At 42.1% G+C, this 15698-nt stretch overlaps 1 protein-coding gene across 20 annotated transcripts; it reads left to right on the top strand.

Moving 5' to 3' along the window:
- Positions 1 to 1702: 1702 nt before the first annotated feature.
- Positions 1703 to 15210, top strand: LOC115582707 (myosin-binding protein H-like). 20 transcript variants are annotated; one of them, XR_003984224.1, is made up of 21 exons: positions 1703 to 2026; positions 2822 to 2878; positions 3005 to 3055; positions 3162 to 3218; positions 3325 to 3381; positions 3507 to 3563; positions 3677 to 3733; positions 3888 to 3938; positions 4148 to 4210; positions 4434 to 4499; positions 4702 to 4836; positions 5772 to 5939; positions 9406 to 9494; positions 9592 to 9787; positions 11155 to 11294; positions 11447 to 11606; positions 12051 to 12187; positions 13680 to 13866; positions 13999 to 14052; positions 14709 to 14741; positions 14835 to 15210. XR_003984224.1 is itself a non-coding variant. In XM_030418841.1 (19 exons), exons 1-19 carry the CDS (start codon positions 1756 to 1758, stop codon positions 14028 to 14030), a joined length of 2031 nt encoding a protein of 676 aa, XP_030274701.1. In that variant the 5' UTR covers positions 1703 to 1755; the 3' UTR covers positions 14031 to 14053. The 20 variants fall into 20 exon arrangements, 1 of the variants encoding a protein (XP_030274701.1); XR_003984226.1 differs by lacking the exon at positions 2822 to 2878; XR_003984225.1 differs by lacking the exon at positions 3005 to 3055.
- The last annotated feature ends 488 nt before the right edge of the window (positions 15211 to 15698 follow it).

Raw genomic sequence — 15698 nt, 5'->3', positions numbered from 1 at the left:
TAAACTAAGATTTAAAAAAAAAAAAAAAAAAAAAGATGTTATGCGGTATCTAATGTCACTGACGTGCAAAATGTTAAGGGTTTCTAAGTGTTGTAAATGCATGTAAACTTGCTGTGTGATGATGAGAAAAAAAAACCCATTAATGTATTGTTTTAGGAATATCATTCCAGATAATGTTTTCCTTTTTAATACTCAAAATATTTGATATTTCTTTCTTTTTTTTTTTCTTTTTTTTCTAAAGAATCCTTTGTAAAAGTTAATTTCTCTATTTTGTACAGGACATCATTGTAAAGATTGTAAATAGGTCAGCATTCTGGATGCGGCAACAATCATTGAGGAGAGGGAAAGAGAAGCATCTTTGAGAGAGAGAGAGAAAAGTATATTTCTTCAGAGTTGGGTCCAATACATGGATAAGGCATGTTTTCTGAAGGCTTTCATCCACCTATCACTGGTTGTTGGAATCAATAAAATACATGTTATATTTATTCTGTTGCCTCTTGTGTGTCAATTTGACCCTTTGAGTAAAACTACAAGAAAAAGAAAAATAATTTTTTTTTAAAGGGGATGCACCAGGGATGTTTGGTTGTGATGTTTTCATTTGTGTGCATTTGTTTGTTGGTTTGTCGGCAGGATCGCATGATAAGTACCAAACAGATATTAATAAAACTTTCTGTAAAGGTCATATTGATAACAGTTTTGTCCTTTAAAGGGGCACTATGTAGTTTTGGAGAAGAAATTAAATCTCGGAATTTGAACTTTTAAAATATGAATGAGGTAATAATGCAAACTATAGTATACATTTTTGTGCACATAACTGAATAAACAAGCTGTTCTCAGAGGAAAATCAAGTCCACAGAACACTGTTTGGACCTAGAAAGGTGGCAGGGTCCGCCACATATGAACAAAGTAAACAGTACGATTTACAGTACGTTGGTTTATTCAGACATGAAAACAAAAAGTTTGTTTATTTAGTTTGTTATGGCATAAAAAAAGAAGATCTTTCTCTTCTGATTACAATTTATTTCCAAAACCTACACGCACATTTAAAGAGCCAATATGTATAGATCCTACTGGTAAACATACAAAAAAATCAACTAAAACTATGCACAGATTGTGCATAAACAGCAGTGTTGACATCTAATGTCTGCGTTTTGTGTTGCAGAGATGTCCACTGAAGCTAGCACGCTAACCAGGTAGCCTCAGCCTGTCCTGGCCCAGAAACTTCTGTGTTTGCAGCGTAAACTCGAGCAGTCCCCCAGGCTCCCAGACTAAACTGCTAACTGCACAGCTAACTGAGCTAAGTGGCTAATGGCAGCTGAGGGAGTGGCAGCAGTTAGTGGTTACTATGGTGATACAAAGCCACCTGTAACACTTATAATGAAAGCCAGGAACTTAATAATAATAAATCACATGATACAGTTATTTCTGTTTAAAATTAATTATTATTATTATTTTGTCACCAAATTAACAAACTCAACTCTTAAAAGTTTGAATTGTTTCTCCATGTTTTCATGTAAGTAGGCCATCATGTCTTTGGTGGAACATGTAATGATGCTCAGTGTGTGTTGGTGAGTGAGGCTCACAGACATGGTGGTCTGAGTCATGGTGCCCAGTATCCATTACATGTAATTCATTAGGGGGGCGGTGCTTGAACCTGCTCGGCTCTATATAAGCCAGCCTCCCCCGCACCACCACCGGCATTGGATCCAGATTTTAAGGACTTTACTTTGTTGGGAATTAGCTGCAACCTTCAACATGCCGTCCAAGCCAGCCCCGATCAAGAAGGCGGCTGGTAAAGAGCCAGCCAAGAAGGAGGAGAAGGCTCCGGAACCCGCTCCGGAACCCGCTCCAGAACCGGCACCCGAGCCCGCCCCCGCTGAGGCCGCACCCGCTGAGGCCGCCCCTGCTGAAGCCGCCCCCGCTGAGGGAGAGGCTGCACCTGCTGAGGCGGCTCCTGCCGAGGGAGAGGCCGCCGCTGCCCCGCCAGCTGAGGAGCCCAAGCCCCCCACCCCTCCACCCGCAGACGGTAATGCACCGCGCTGAGCGGGACGCGTGGGCCTCGAGTCACCGTCCTCTTTTTACACAGCGTTACTCAGTGTTATCTCTCAGTGGATGAGCCTTGGATCAGTCGTTTAACCTTTTAATTGAAGCCAAAGTAGTCTCCAGCTGCTGGTAAGCGCGCGGTAACCTTTACGCAGGTGCGCTTTTACGCGCACAGTGCGGAGGTGCCGCGGGGCAGGTAGGATAAAATGTGACGGGATAACGGAAACTGCATGGTAACTGCATAAACCGCCTGCTCGGACTCTTTCTGACTACCTTCCTTCTGATAGTTTGTGAAAGTCACTCTCCTGCAGGGACACTTGTGTGATGTTAACTTGTGAAGTTGTCGCTAATATGCGCTTTTACACCTGAGTGACGGCTCCATGCTGAGGCCTGAAGAGAAAACACTCACCAAATCTAGATAAGTTGGCCACCTGACAAGCTCAGCTGGCACCTCACACCGGTGACAGCAGTTTGCAGTGTCTATCTTTGTATAACGCATATTAGCGACACCTGTATCAGCAGCTACTTCTAAGATTAACATGATCCTCAGCGCACATTGATTCTTTAATATCAGCTGCTCCCTCTGATGAAGCTGCTCCTGCTCCTGTTGCTGCAGAACAGCCAGTGCCTCGTCCTCCTCCTCACTCACCAATATCTGCTGATGTTTTAACTTCTCTTCTCTTCTCTATTCTAGTAGCTTTAACCTCTTGTCGTAACATTTTGAATCTGTCACGAGAACACTTTCAAAACGTTATGTGTTTCTAACCTCGTACGTCAGCTGCTGCTCCCGCCACAGAAGAAGCGCCGGCCGCCGCAGCTGAGGCCCCTGCTGATGGTAACGCTGGCTATCAGTGGATTAACACAGATGTTGTTTTTAAGTTTCGTTAAAACTTGAACCTCCCCACAGCAAAGCTAACTGCACTAACAACTACTGCATATATACTCTAACCTGTAATATCAGCTGCTGCTCCTGCTCCAGAAGAAGCGGCTGCAGCTGAGGCCCCTGCTGATGGTAAAGCTATCAGTGGATTAACACAGAGCTAGTTTAAGTTTAATTAAGACTTGAACCTCCTGTAGTCGAGCTTACCTCACTAATATCCTCTAACCTGTAATATCAGCTGCTGCTCCTGCTCCAGAAGAAGTGCCGGCCGCTGCAGCTGAGGCCCCTGCTGATGGTAAAGCTATCAGTGGATTAACACAGAGCTAGTTTAAGTTTAATTCAGACTTGAACCTCCTGTGGTCGAGCTTACCTCACTAATATCCTCTAACCTCTAATGTCAGCTGCTGCTCCTGCTCCAGAAGAAGCGCCGGCCGCCGCGGCTGAGGCCCCTGCTGATGGTAAAATCGACTATCAGTGGTCTTTAACACAGATCTTCACGTAACAATTATTAGAACTAAACTTCCCACAGTTCGGCTAACTTCACTAATGTCTAATGCATATATCTTCTAACCTCTAATATCAGCTGCCGCTCCCGCCACAGAAGAAGCGCCGGCCGCTGCAGCTGAGGCCCCTGCTGATGGTAAAATCCACTACCAGTGGTTTTTAACACAGATCTTATAGAAGTTACTTCCATGACTTTAACCTCCTCCAGTAAAGCTCACTGCACTAATATCTCCTAACCTCTAATATCAGCTGCCGCTCCTGCCGCAGAAGAGACGCCAGCTGCTCCTGCTGAAGCCCCGGCTGATGGTAAAAAGATATGGGAATAATAAGACGTCTCACATAAGTTATTAAAAAAATAAACCTTAACCGTCCACCACCTACAGCAAGTCTAACTACACTAATATCTTATTTTAATATCTCCTAACATCTAACCCTGATATCTTCCAACCTCTAACATCAGCTGCCGCTCCCGAGGACGCACCGGCTGCTCCCGCTGAGGCCCCTGCTGATGGTAAAACAACCATGATGGTGTCCACACGAGCCACAAAAGATACATGACATGTATTTTTACATCAAACTCTTGCGCTAAAGCTAACGACACTAACTGATTTCTGCGCACCTCTGAACACATTCTGCAGTCCCAACACATCAAACTTCATCAAATGTGTCAAAACATTTGCTTCCATGCACTAATTATTAATATCTAACATTTAATAATAGCTGCTGCCGCTCCAGCTGAAGGGGAGGCCGCTCCCGCTGCTGACTCCGAAGCACCCGCCGATGGTAAACCAACCCTGCCCCGACAGAACTGTTCACCCCTCTCTCTCCCTTTTTTTTGAATAATATCTAAACTGATGGTGTCATCTGAGACGAGTTTTAAGTGTTGGACGTCCCTCTAAGGGAGACAGAGAGATGGGGGGGCACACATAACTGCATTTTTATTTATTTGAGCGCTCTTGCTCATCACATGCTGCCAATAATAATGCAAATGCCTATTTAACATCAGCTGAAGCTGCTGAAGCTGCGCCAGAGGAGCCTAAAGCGCCAACTCCTCCCCCGCCTCCGCCCAAAGGTAACCCCCACAAAATCTCAAGATATGATATGATTTGATTCCACTGTCATCCTTTGTTCTTTTTGTGTGACGGTTAAAGTGAAGACCTGCGTCATCACGTCCAAAGACCCTCAACTTTGCACCGGTGTCTGATTTGAACCCCTTTGTGTGTCCTTATGTGTGTCAGATGAAGCCTTGATTGCTTTAACTTTGGTCTCTGCAGAGCCCACAAGCGCTCCGCTGGATCTGTTCATCGAGGACAAGAACGACACTTCGGTTTCTATCATCTGGAGCCAGCCAGAGGTCGTCGGACACACTGGTCTGGATGGATACGTCATTGAAATCGCAAAGGACGGAAGTAAGTCTCTGCTCTGCCTTCCGGCCAGGTGCACTCAATGCTGGCATGTGCACGACAGGGGTCAGATTATTAATACACCCTGAAGAAAAGTGTCAGCTGACCCTTTAAATCCCTGTGAAAGCTTTAATTTCAACAGCTGATTCAAGGTTTTTTTACATCAGCATCATTATATCTCTGGTATCTATAATTAATTCTATAGTGTTTAAATGCCTTTTAAAGACACTGAGGAACCTGTTAAACTGCTGTTTTAATGTGGGTCAGCCATATCGGTTGCAGCTGTTCCTGAAGTGTCACTCACAGAGTTATATCATGTGCTTCTTAACTTCTCCCTACAAGGAAAGAGGCATTTAAGGAGCTGCTGGAGGTCCTGCTGGAAGGTCCTGCTTTTAGACTTACAGCCCTAAGCTAATATCAGCAGCAGTTCAATGCAGGGCCCGATTTAGCCGAACACAGGGCAGCGATTTCATGTGGCGTTGCAAGGAAATCTGTGTCAAACGTAACCACTTTTCTGCACAGCGGGCAGCACTTAAATGTGTTGATTCTGCATGAATTAGGTCTGTTCCTGCTGGCAGCGCGCGTCATAATCACAGCCTCGAAGGTGCACCGGGTAGTTCTGAGGAAAACATTTAAATCAGGAGTTTTATGCCTCAGCAAACTAAATAAACAGACTCCCTTTGTTTGCATGGCAAAGTAAAGTTTTACTTTGTTTCAGTGTTGCGGAACCTGCCACCTTCCAAGCTTCAAACAGTGTGCTGCAGACATTATTCAGTTATTAGAAAGATCGGTATTTCTAAGTGTGTATCATTACCTCATTATGTTGTAAATATAAAAATTCAGAGGTGAATTTATCCCCCAAAAAGTACACACTTTATTAATCCTATTGTGTCGAGATAAGTTGGTCCATCTCCTCATTCTTGCATAATTTCCGCTCTCAGCTGAGGACTGGAAAGCCGTCAACGAGGAGCTGCAGAAGTCTTGCCGCTACGTCATCAAGAACCAGACCACCGGTGACCGTCTGAAGATCCGCGTGGTGGCCGTGAACGCCGGAGGCCGCAGCCCCCCGGTCGCCCTCCCTGAGGCCGTGCTGGTGAAGGAGGTTGCTGGTAAGAAGTCACAAAACTAAATCTAACATGTTTAACATCAGCACAAGGAGTGAGTGACCCATTTTATAGTAAAAAATCACAAAGGAATAAAAACTTTATAGATTGCGCAGACGTTTATTGAAGCAGCAGCAGAATGAGAGACAGGACCAGATGCTTCAACTTTAGTATGTAAAGGAGAGAGAAAAGGAAAAAAATAGGTTAAATTCAGAAGAGACATCCTTAATTCTTATGATCCGTCAGAATTTTGACCGAAAAGTGTATAGAAATCTGATAATAACACCAAGGGTTCTCATGTAACCCTCCGTATCTCAGAAAAGTTCACCAAATCTTACCTCTTCACAGCGAGAGGCTTAATTTTTTCTCCGCTCGTATTATATAACATTATTACGGATCCACTGCGTATGAGATGGAGGGATGGTGTCTTTCCATTTCAATGAGATGGATAAGTAACCAATGAACATCTGCTGCATGTTGGAAACAGAAGTGTCAGTACCTGTACACAGGTTAAAAGGAGTGGAGGCCATTAAACAGACAAAAGTTTAAATGCTCTAATGAAGCAAAAATAAAAGGTACTGAAAACGTCATAAACCATGCAGATGTAATAATAATGACCCACAAAGTGAACTGATAGGGAATAATCACAAATAAGTGACACATCAGACAGTAAAAGTCTTTACGACATTTTCTCTATTCATTGTTAATGTCAGACTCTGAACAAAGCCCAGTGTTAATTATTAAAATCAATTCAACAGGTTTAATTTGTAATGAGAACTGTTTCTTTAATATTTTTAATGGCTTTATTGGATTGGGACACTTTGTACTACTTGACGCAGCTCTGGCCCCGGAGGCATCTATCACTGGAGAGGGGAGTTGTAAAGAGCAGGAGTCAGACAGAAACAGCTCAGCAATGTTTCCCCCTCAGCTGTCCTGTTGGCACATACTTGCAGAGTTAACAGTAGAAAACTGATGTCTTCTCGCTCGTTTTTTCCAGTTTTAGGTGAAACCCTGATCCGCCTGATAATTCCACGCGGTTTTCGGTGATGCGGTACACCTCGCAGCGTTAACCGTGGACAGTATATCTAAAGCCATTGGCCGGCAAAATGATGATTGGACCCCCAGCGGGCTTTAAAAGGAGGGTGCAGCGTTACTTTGGCTCGCTCACAAATCATCGTTATGCGTAATGGAGACCCGGACAGGAGGGCAGGGGGCAACTTGATCCCAGCTGGACTTGGCATTACTTCAATAGCTGCGTCCATGTCGCCCGACGCGTTCGTCATAGCGGGAGGGCCGCATATAGACACGACTTATGAATGGTTTCCTACAAAGTTGCCACAAAGCTCTGGAAAAATAGCCGGGATGTCGCCGCTATTAACACAGATTTTTCTCTGCCGAGGGGGGTCTGCATCGCACTGTGATCCCTGCCAGGATCCCTGCTGAGAGGGGTGTCAGGGTACTTCTCTGCAAGATTGATGGTGACAAGTGATCTGACTCTGGGGGAGGAGATGGAGGGGGAGGTGGAGGAGGGTAAATTCCAGTATACGTCCGGACTCTGCCTAGAGAGAGTGGGGGGAAGGTGTATATGCAATTTAAAGTTCTCAGGTGTCGTCCCAAATCTCATGACACTTCCAGAGATTCGCTGTTTATTTTCAAGCATGCCACAGACTTTACAGGGGGAGAAAGTTCATCAAAGCCTGATCCTCTCCGTACGACGTGATAAGACACTCAGCGTGTGACGGATCTGCTCTAATCTACTGGATTACTCGTGTTCCGGTTTATGTTGCAAGTCGGTCGCTTGTAGTTACTGTTTTCTTGCCTAACTTATACATCATTTCAGTACATTCTGACGCTAGTGGGAGTAACTGAAGCCCCCCGACCAGTGCGTCAAAAGTGATATACTTCAGCACGTCGGCTTTATTTAGAGTCCTGACAAATGTTGCTCTGCCGGACGGAGCAGGTGGCGCCTCTCATCGAATCACTTTTACAAATGAGCCTCAGCAGGGAACTTATGAGGATCATGAGTATCATTTCAAACCACACGGTGGCTAACTACCCTTATAATGTTCATTTTATGATTATTTATGATCTATTTTAAAAACCCTGAGAGGAGATAGAGGAGCTCAGAGATGAGAGATGGAGGGTTTAAATGCAGCAGGGTGTCTGAGACGAGGGCTCACAGCTACATTATGGATATATTTGTGTACCGAGCTGCCAGGAGGAGGGATTCACACCCGTGACATTCTCATAGCTAAACTGATTTTGATTCCATACCTACGGATTCACACCTCTTACTTTTTATCTCCACGTGCCAGTTCAACTTTATTTGTGTTATTAAGACAGCTGTAGGAGCCAGGGCAACAAACTACAATACAATTATGGATAAAGCACAGTTAAAAGAAGCAACATTAAACAAACAATTCAAACAAAAACTGTTTTTTGTATTTGTTTTTATTTTCTCAATGTAAAAAAATGCAAGAAGACTTTAATTTGCAGAGCCTGGCCTGGATGAAATGCAATTCAAAATGGTCACAAATGTGTTTTACAATCCACACATACCATCCGTTTTAAACACACGTATTATTATTCATACACCCTTTAACACAAACAGAAACACAGTGGCCCTCAATACTCACAAATAAACACGGACATAAAAAAAATAAACATAAAATAGTTTGTCATTTAAAGTGTTTAAAGAGTTGAAATGAATGAGAAAAAACAATTAACAGATTATTGAAAAACAAGTAAATTCATTTTGAATTACATGAAAAACGGTTTCACACATGCGTCCTCATCACAGCCTGAATAAATATTAATAATTTACGTATGGGCTTACATCTTCAACTTAAGTTGGAAACCTCTCTCTGTTTACAAATGTCTAAAAATATATAAATTACGTTCTTTTGTATTTATTTACATATAGTTAAATGTGTATGTGCACGGATCGCCTGATTCAAATAAAGCAGAAAAAACAGCACACATAAACATATACAAATATCAACTATCCTGCTTTCCACAGATCCCTGTCTTCCAATAAAACGTGCTTCCTCTCATTTTATTTGCCTCCATTATAAACTAAACAAAGTCCGGTATGTCTCTGTTTTGTTGCTTTAAACAACATGCCGTTAAAAAAAAAACACATCGCAGAAAGGATCAAGGACTTTGAGTGCAGTCACTTTTTACAACCAGTCGAAGCACAGATGCACCCTGATGGCACCAGGGAAGATTCCCTGGCTTAAATGTAGCTTAGATGAGCTCAGCAGGTTTATCGACTTCCTCCAGATTTGTGGGTCACAAAAGAAAACGAAATCTTCTCTTAACATACACTGACAACCCTTTTTTCCAGCTGCATCCTCACTGTGATGGATCCCCTTTGGAACAAGCAGCAAAGGACTATAAAAGATGCCTAAATGTTGATTTACTGTAGTAATCATTGATTGTTTTGATTGATTGTTTTTTTCTCTCTCTGTAGATCGTCCCAAGGTCCGCCTGCCCCGTTTCCTCAGGCAGAGATATGTGGCCAACGTTGGAGATAAGATCAACCTGACCATCCCCTTCACAGTAAGTTGAGGATGATCGTATCTTAATAAAACTACATAACTCCTCAAAATTCACTGTCTGACATCTTTTATCTTTATCTTTTTTTTTTAAAACAAAGGGCAAACCCAAACCTGTGGTCAGCTGGACAAAGAATGGCCAGCCCCTGGACACAAAGAGGGTGAACATCCGCAGCACCGAGAGAGACAGTATCCTGTTCATCCGTACATCCGAGAGAGACGACTCTGGAGTGTATGAGATGTGCGTGAAGGTGGATGACTTCGAGGACAAGGCATCACTCACCCTTCAGATTGTCGGTGAGCAAAATATTGACGCTCTGTCAAAAATATTTCATAGGACCGTCCAATACACAGCGAAGGCCGGTAGATTTTGGATCTACCTGACCAGTTCCTAGTCTCAGTTCATTAATTGATTGATTTATTTCCAAGAGGTGTTTCCCCTTTTCGGTTTGCCTTTCCAGCAGGCGAGCAACGAAGTGTGTAATGTTGCCATAAATATATTAGATACCAGAATACGACTGCACCGCTCAGCCTTGTTTACCATTTAGCCTGGTGGCGACCTGCGGTACTGCAGTGGAGACCTTAAAAAACTTTTCCCCCAAAGAGTACCACTGTAAAAGAGACATCTGTAAAACAGAGGACAGGATACCTGAAATGGCAAAAAGGTAAATTATGACACTTTCAGTTCCAAAGTTTTGATCCATGGAGGTTTTAGTTTTGTGAAACCTCCCAAGAGCTGAGAAAAGTGTTTTAATATCGGTGATATTGGGCATGGCTAGCCGGAGAAAGTTCAGTGAGCTGCAAAACCAGGAAGTAAACCCTGAAGCTACAAAAAATGTTTTGCCGCATGTCAGGCAACCAGTTCTCATTCGACTGAATGGGCGCCATCTTTACGTTCATTATCTAGTTCTTTTTCAAATGTGTGGACGTAGCACTTAGCTAGTTAGCATTACAGCAGAACATGCACAACTTAAAACACTGGTAAACTGAATCATAGATTTGGGAAGCTAACTGGCTACTACTAAGCTAGCTATCTTCTGTCAAAGATAACCACCGACGTATTTGGCTGTAAGTCACCAGTTAACACATTTTTAGAATATTCCCTGAGCGATGGGCGCCATCATTGCATTCACTATCTAGTTCAGTTGGACTTGGCACTAAGCCACTTAGCATTACAGCCAAAGAAACACAGTTTTCAGATTAGCTTGTTCGCTCTCACTGTATCATAGATTAGGGAAGCTAGCTGGCTACTACTAAGATAGTTAGCTAATTCTAATATCAACAAAAAGAGCTGCTTTGTTTGTACCAAGGTTATTATAATGTCGTCACCTCAACACCACAACGACCAGCAGGCTAGCATACGTCCATGGTAGCCACAGACACATTCAAATATAAGACACATATAAATGACGATTCAGTAACAGTATTGTTTATTTCTCACATAAAATTTAATCGGAACAGATTTTGTTTAATTTACTTACTGTTAACTTTCTGTATCAAACCAAAGGCTGTATCTATAGTCAATTATCAAACCCGCTTCATGATAGAAAACAGTTTTGATTGGCCTTTTCACCAACCAGGACAGAGGGGAACCTGAAGATTACTGTGGTGGGATCAGATTTTAAACAGTTGAAGTAATACTTGAGCTGTCTGGTCGTCCACAGAGCTGCCTGGACCTCCTGCCAGCGTCAAGATTGTGGATACCTGGGGCTTCAATGTTGCTCTGGAATGGACCGCACCCAGCGACAACGGCAACACAGAAATCACAGGTTACACAATCCAGAAGGCCGACAAAAAAACTGGAGTAAGTTGTTTTCACTGTCTCTGTCTACAAGATCATGAATTATTTATAATGATTAATCATAGAGGGATAGCTACATTACGTTCAGCAAATCCTGAATCCTTAAAACCTCCGTTAACTCATCATTGCTGCACTGTTGTGCTGCATGTCCACAGGACTGGTTCACTGTGTTGGAGCATTACCATAGACTGAATGCTACCATCTCTGACCTCATCATGGGCAACACCTACAAGTTCAGAGTGTTCTCTGAGAACAAGTGTGGAATCAGCGAGGACGCTACTGTTGCAAAGGAAGAGGCCAAGATCCTGAAGACAGGTACCTTTCTCTGAATATCAGATCTCTAATTGTTTTCTCTTCAGTTAACCTTCCTTCACGCTCTCATTCTTATTGATTGTTTCTGAACAACTGATCCTGTATTAAGACTGCTGCTTTCTGCAGTTAAGTAGATTCCTGAGTTGGTTGGTTGAATCGGTTGTTACTAAATAATTTACAATCAAAAGTCTGCTTTCAAAAGACTTTTAGATGCAGTTGAAAGCCCAGAAAGCCAGTTAAGCTAGTTGAGCTGAGATCATTCTTTTTCACTGATGTATATTCGATTAATTGAAGACTGCAACAAAGCAACCAACGTTTAAATTGATCAGGGCAAAAAAGCCAATAACAGACGAAGCTCTTTAGACTGTATTTACATGGAGTTTATCACCTCATGTGTATATATAGTAGGCGGTTAATGGTCATGTCCGTTTCTTCTCCATCCTCCAGGTATTGAGTACAAGCCTCTTGAGTACAAGGAACACGACTTCACCGAGCCACCCAAGTTCACCACCTCTCTGAACGACAGAGCCACCACCGTCGGCTACAGCACCAAGCTGCTCTGCTCCGTCAGGGGAAGCCCAAAAGTACAGTAACTTTAAATATTTTCAATGTTTTTAATGTTAATTCTTCTCAACAGCTTCTGAAGCCCAAAAACCAAAAACGAGCACTGGGACGCCATCAGCTCCTTGGTTAACCTAAAGCTTACTCAACGCAATTCAGAGATTCAACATTTGATATTAGATTTGAAGAAATAATATTAATCTTATTGTTAGTCTAAGTCCAGATTCAGGGGCGTATAGAGTATCCAGCTCCTGTTTCATGACATATTTCTGAGTGAAACAGGATTGGCAGGTGGAACATAATGTCAGGAGTATTTGGAGAATTTGTTTTGAACATACTTTATTGGTTGGTTCGAGCCTCCATTGGCACATGTCATATTTTGTTTCATAGAGATAAATGGGATTAGATTTTGATATAAGAATAGAAAGAAATTAATTTTGTTTTGTCTTTTTGTTTTGGCATGAATGTATATTGTTACACACGACCACAGGGATGTGATCCAAAAGGGTTAAAAAGTCACTTTTTTTATTTCATCTCAATGTTAAACAATACCTGCACATACAGTAGACGGTCTTCCAAGTTTGATAACAACAACGTGGATGATAAATGTGGTGGGGTTAAACTCCAAAATCTAAAATTTTGAATGCCATTGAGTGTCATTGTTCACACATCAAGGCAAGATTTCCAAAACAACCCTGCTTACCACGGACACGAACAATTTTGACAAATCTAAATACATTGGACTAATTCTTGCTGTGATAAATGATCTCATACAAGTCGTTCACAGTTGATTTTGGTGCATTTTAGATTAATACAGACAAATGGAAGGCGGGGATGCAGGAGGAAAACTTAGTGGCACATTGTGGGAGACGGTTTGCAGTTACATGTTGGCTGAATCCTACAAAGCTGCTGATAGTCCTCGCATGTTTGGTATTTTGAAAAGCAGAAGTTTATTAAGCGTTCACTCCGTTTTTTGCCTGATTATACCGACTCACCAGTGGTGCTGCAGCTTAAAACTACTTGTCAGCAGCTTGGCTCGGAGCTGAAAATATTCATCTGACCTTGTTAGCCTGCTGTCTGAGCCTCTCAGCTCCTGTTTGGGCTCATAATCCCACCGGATCGCCGACAGGATGGTGGTGTAGATTGTCTTGAAGAGGAGGCTGGAATTGGTATCATTTGCTTTTGAAGCAGGAAGAGGAGGAGGAGGAGAGGCCGTAAGTTTGTCAGGTCAGCGGAGAAGCGAGGGTCGCATGTGTAACATTCCCCTGCGGGGGCCACAGCATGTCAGGGCCATTAAAACTCCCAAACTGGCCGTGTGCTGTGTGTCCACTTCAATCAAACAGGTTCCTTTCTCGCCAAGTAGCACAAACATAAATAGAAACACCACTGCTGCTTGTTGATTTGTGAGATTAAGGTTATGTGGCAATAAGACGGTTTAACATACTGAACATACTCCTGCAGGAAAACCATTTAAAAAATCACTTATACATCATCTAAATCTGTTTGATTCTACAGCCCAAGGTTCAGTGGATGAAGAACCAGATGATTATTGGAGATGACCCCAAGTACAGGCAGATCTGCGTTCAGGGTATCTGCTCTCTGGAGATCCGAAGGCCTGGTAACTTTGACGGCGGTGTGTACTCCTGCAAAGCCAAGAACGATCACGGAGAGGCAACTGTCAGCTGCAAGCTGGAGGTCAAACGTAAGTTAAAAGGAAGACTCTTTATGATCCCTAATTATGGGTTCGAATTGTATCTCAAGTTGTAGCAATTGTTTTGGCAGTGTTTGCGTTTTGACCCTCTGAGAGCTGATAACTTGTCTTTCTGTTAAACAGAGCCGGCGGTTGCAGATGCAGACAAGAAATAGGTCAACATTCACATTCTCACAGGTCAGAAACGATCAGGATCTCATTGAAGTGACTATCAAGCTTATTAAATATACATGTAAACAAAGTCTAACTGTTATTCTTGCTCTTACTTGTAGTCCAGTTGCACAGCATGGATATCTGTGAAATAAGTGCAATACAAAAAAAAATAGATAGGCTGATCTATATGAGTCCTGAGGGGACATCTGCCGTCCCCCCTTGACTAACTTTCCATACATGGTGGTCACTAAACTGGGAGAAGGCGGCCTCTGCCACTGAATGAGTCCAAGAGGTGGCACCCATAAATTAAATCTGTGATGGCTCCTCAGTTAAGAGACTTAATCACATTTCCTTGACTCAGCAGTCGCAGCAGCAGCAGCCTCCTTTAGAGCGCTGACATACTGTACAGCATTTATCAGCGTGTAACTCTCTCAATACTCATACAGTGTAAACATGTCGGAGCTTTAATCTATGTTATAATAAATTTTTACACAAAACTGAATTGCTGGATAAAGCTCACCTAACAGTGATTAGAAAAGATACAGACTATTTAATATGTATTAATGCCTTTCAGTTCATTTTCTTCTATTATATGATTCTAAGTGGCTGCAGGCTGCAGCACGGACTCATTTTTAACAGCTGTTGTTGTTTTCTGTTCATCTGTTGCAATCCCAAATTAGGAGCAGAAGGAACCGAGACCTTTGTAGCACAAGGTGTGTGACAATTTTAGCGTTTCTAAATATGTCCTCCAGAATAACGAATGAAGTTTTTTTCTTTAAGTTGAACTTATTTCTTTGTCTCTACAGGAAGCTGCTGGGTTCCTGGAAGAACATGTATATATGGCTGGTGACTGCACTGCCAAAGGGTTGTTGCCTGTGGCCTCTTGTCGAGTGTTACCCTGTGTTATGATGAACTATTGTTGTCGCTATATGCCATTATCGTTCACAGCATTGTATTAAGCCCATGAAGTCTGTATCCATGTCCACAATCAGCTTTTTTCCCCAAACGATTCTGTCTGTGGTAACTAAATTATCCCATTTTCAAACACTGTTACCCCGATTTTATTTAATCTTGTCAGTCTTATATAGGTGCACACCAAGAATTTTACAACATTAATTCACTGTTGGACAACTGCATAGAACATCTACCTGTTTATACCAATAAATGATTTAATTTCTGGTCTTGCTTTTTCAATACAGTGTGTTTTTTAAATCAAGCGCTCCAACAAAGGAGTTCTAAACTTCTGTTGTGTTCAGGAGGTGAAAAAGAAAAAAGAGACACTCATAAAATGCACTAAAGGCAGAGCCACCATTCATCCTATTACAAGACACTGTACCATCAAAATTATTTTGAAGTTACTATTTTAAGAATAAGTTACATAATGTTGCTTTAATTTGATCAATATTAGTTTTTTCATAGATTTGGTTTGTAAAGATTCTACATATCTAAATGAGATGCTAACTAGCTGGTATCACTTTTTTCTATCGGCATGTCATTTTTGATATACTGCAGAATAATTTCCAAAAGATTTCCTGGAAAGAACTATGTAATTTTGTACAGATTTTAGCAAAATAATTCAGTTATTACACATCTCTGTAATTCATTTTTTTTAATTGCAAGCTTAAACTTAAAAGTCTATGGCCGAAGTGTCTACAGATGAACACATAAAA

Source organism: Sparus aurata, chromosome 6, assembly GCF_900880675.1.
Source record: "Sparus aurata chromosome 6, fSpaAur1.1, whole genome shotgun sequence".
Taxonomy (NCBI): domain Eukaryota; kingdom Metazoa; phylum Chordata; class Actinopteri; order Spariformes; family Sparidae; genus Sparus; species Sparus aurata.
This window is presented reverse-complemented; position numbering and strand designations above follow the sequence as displayed.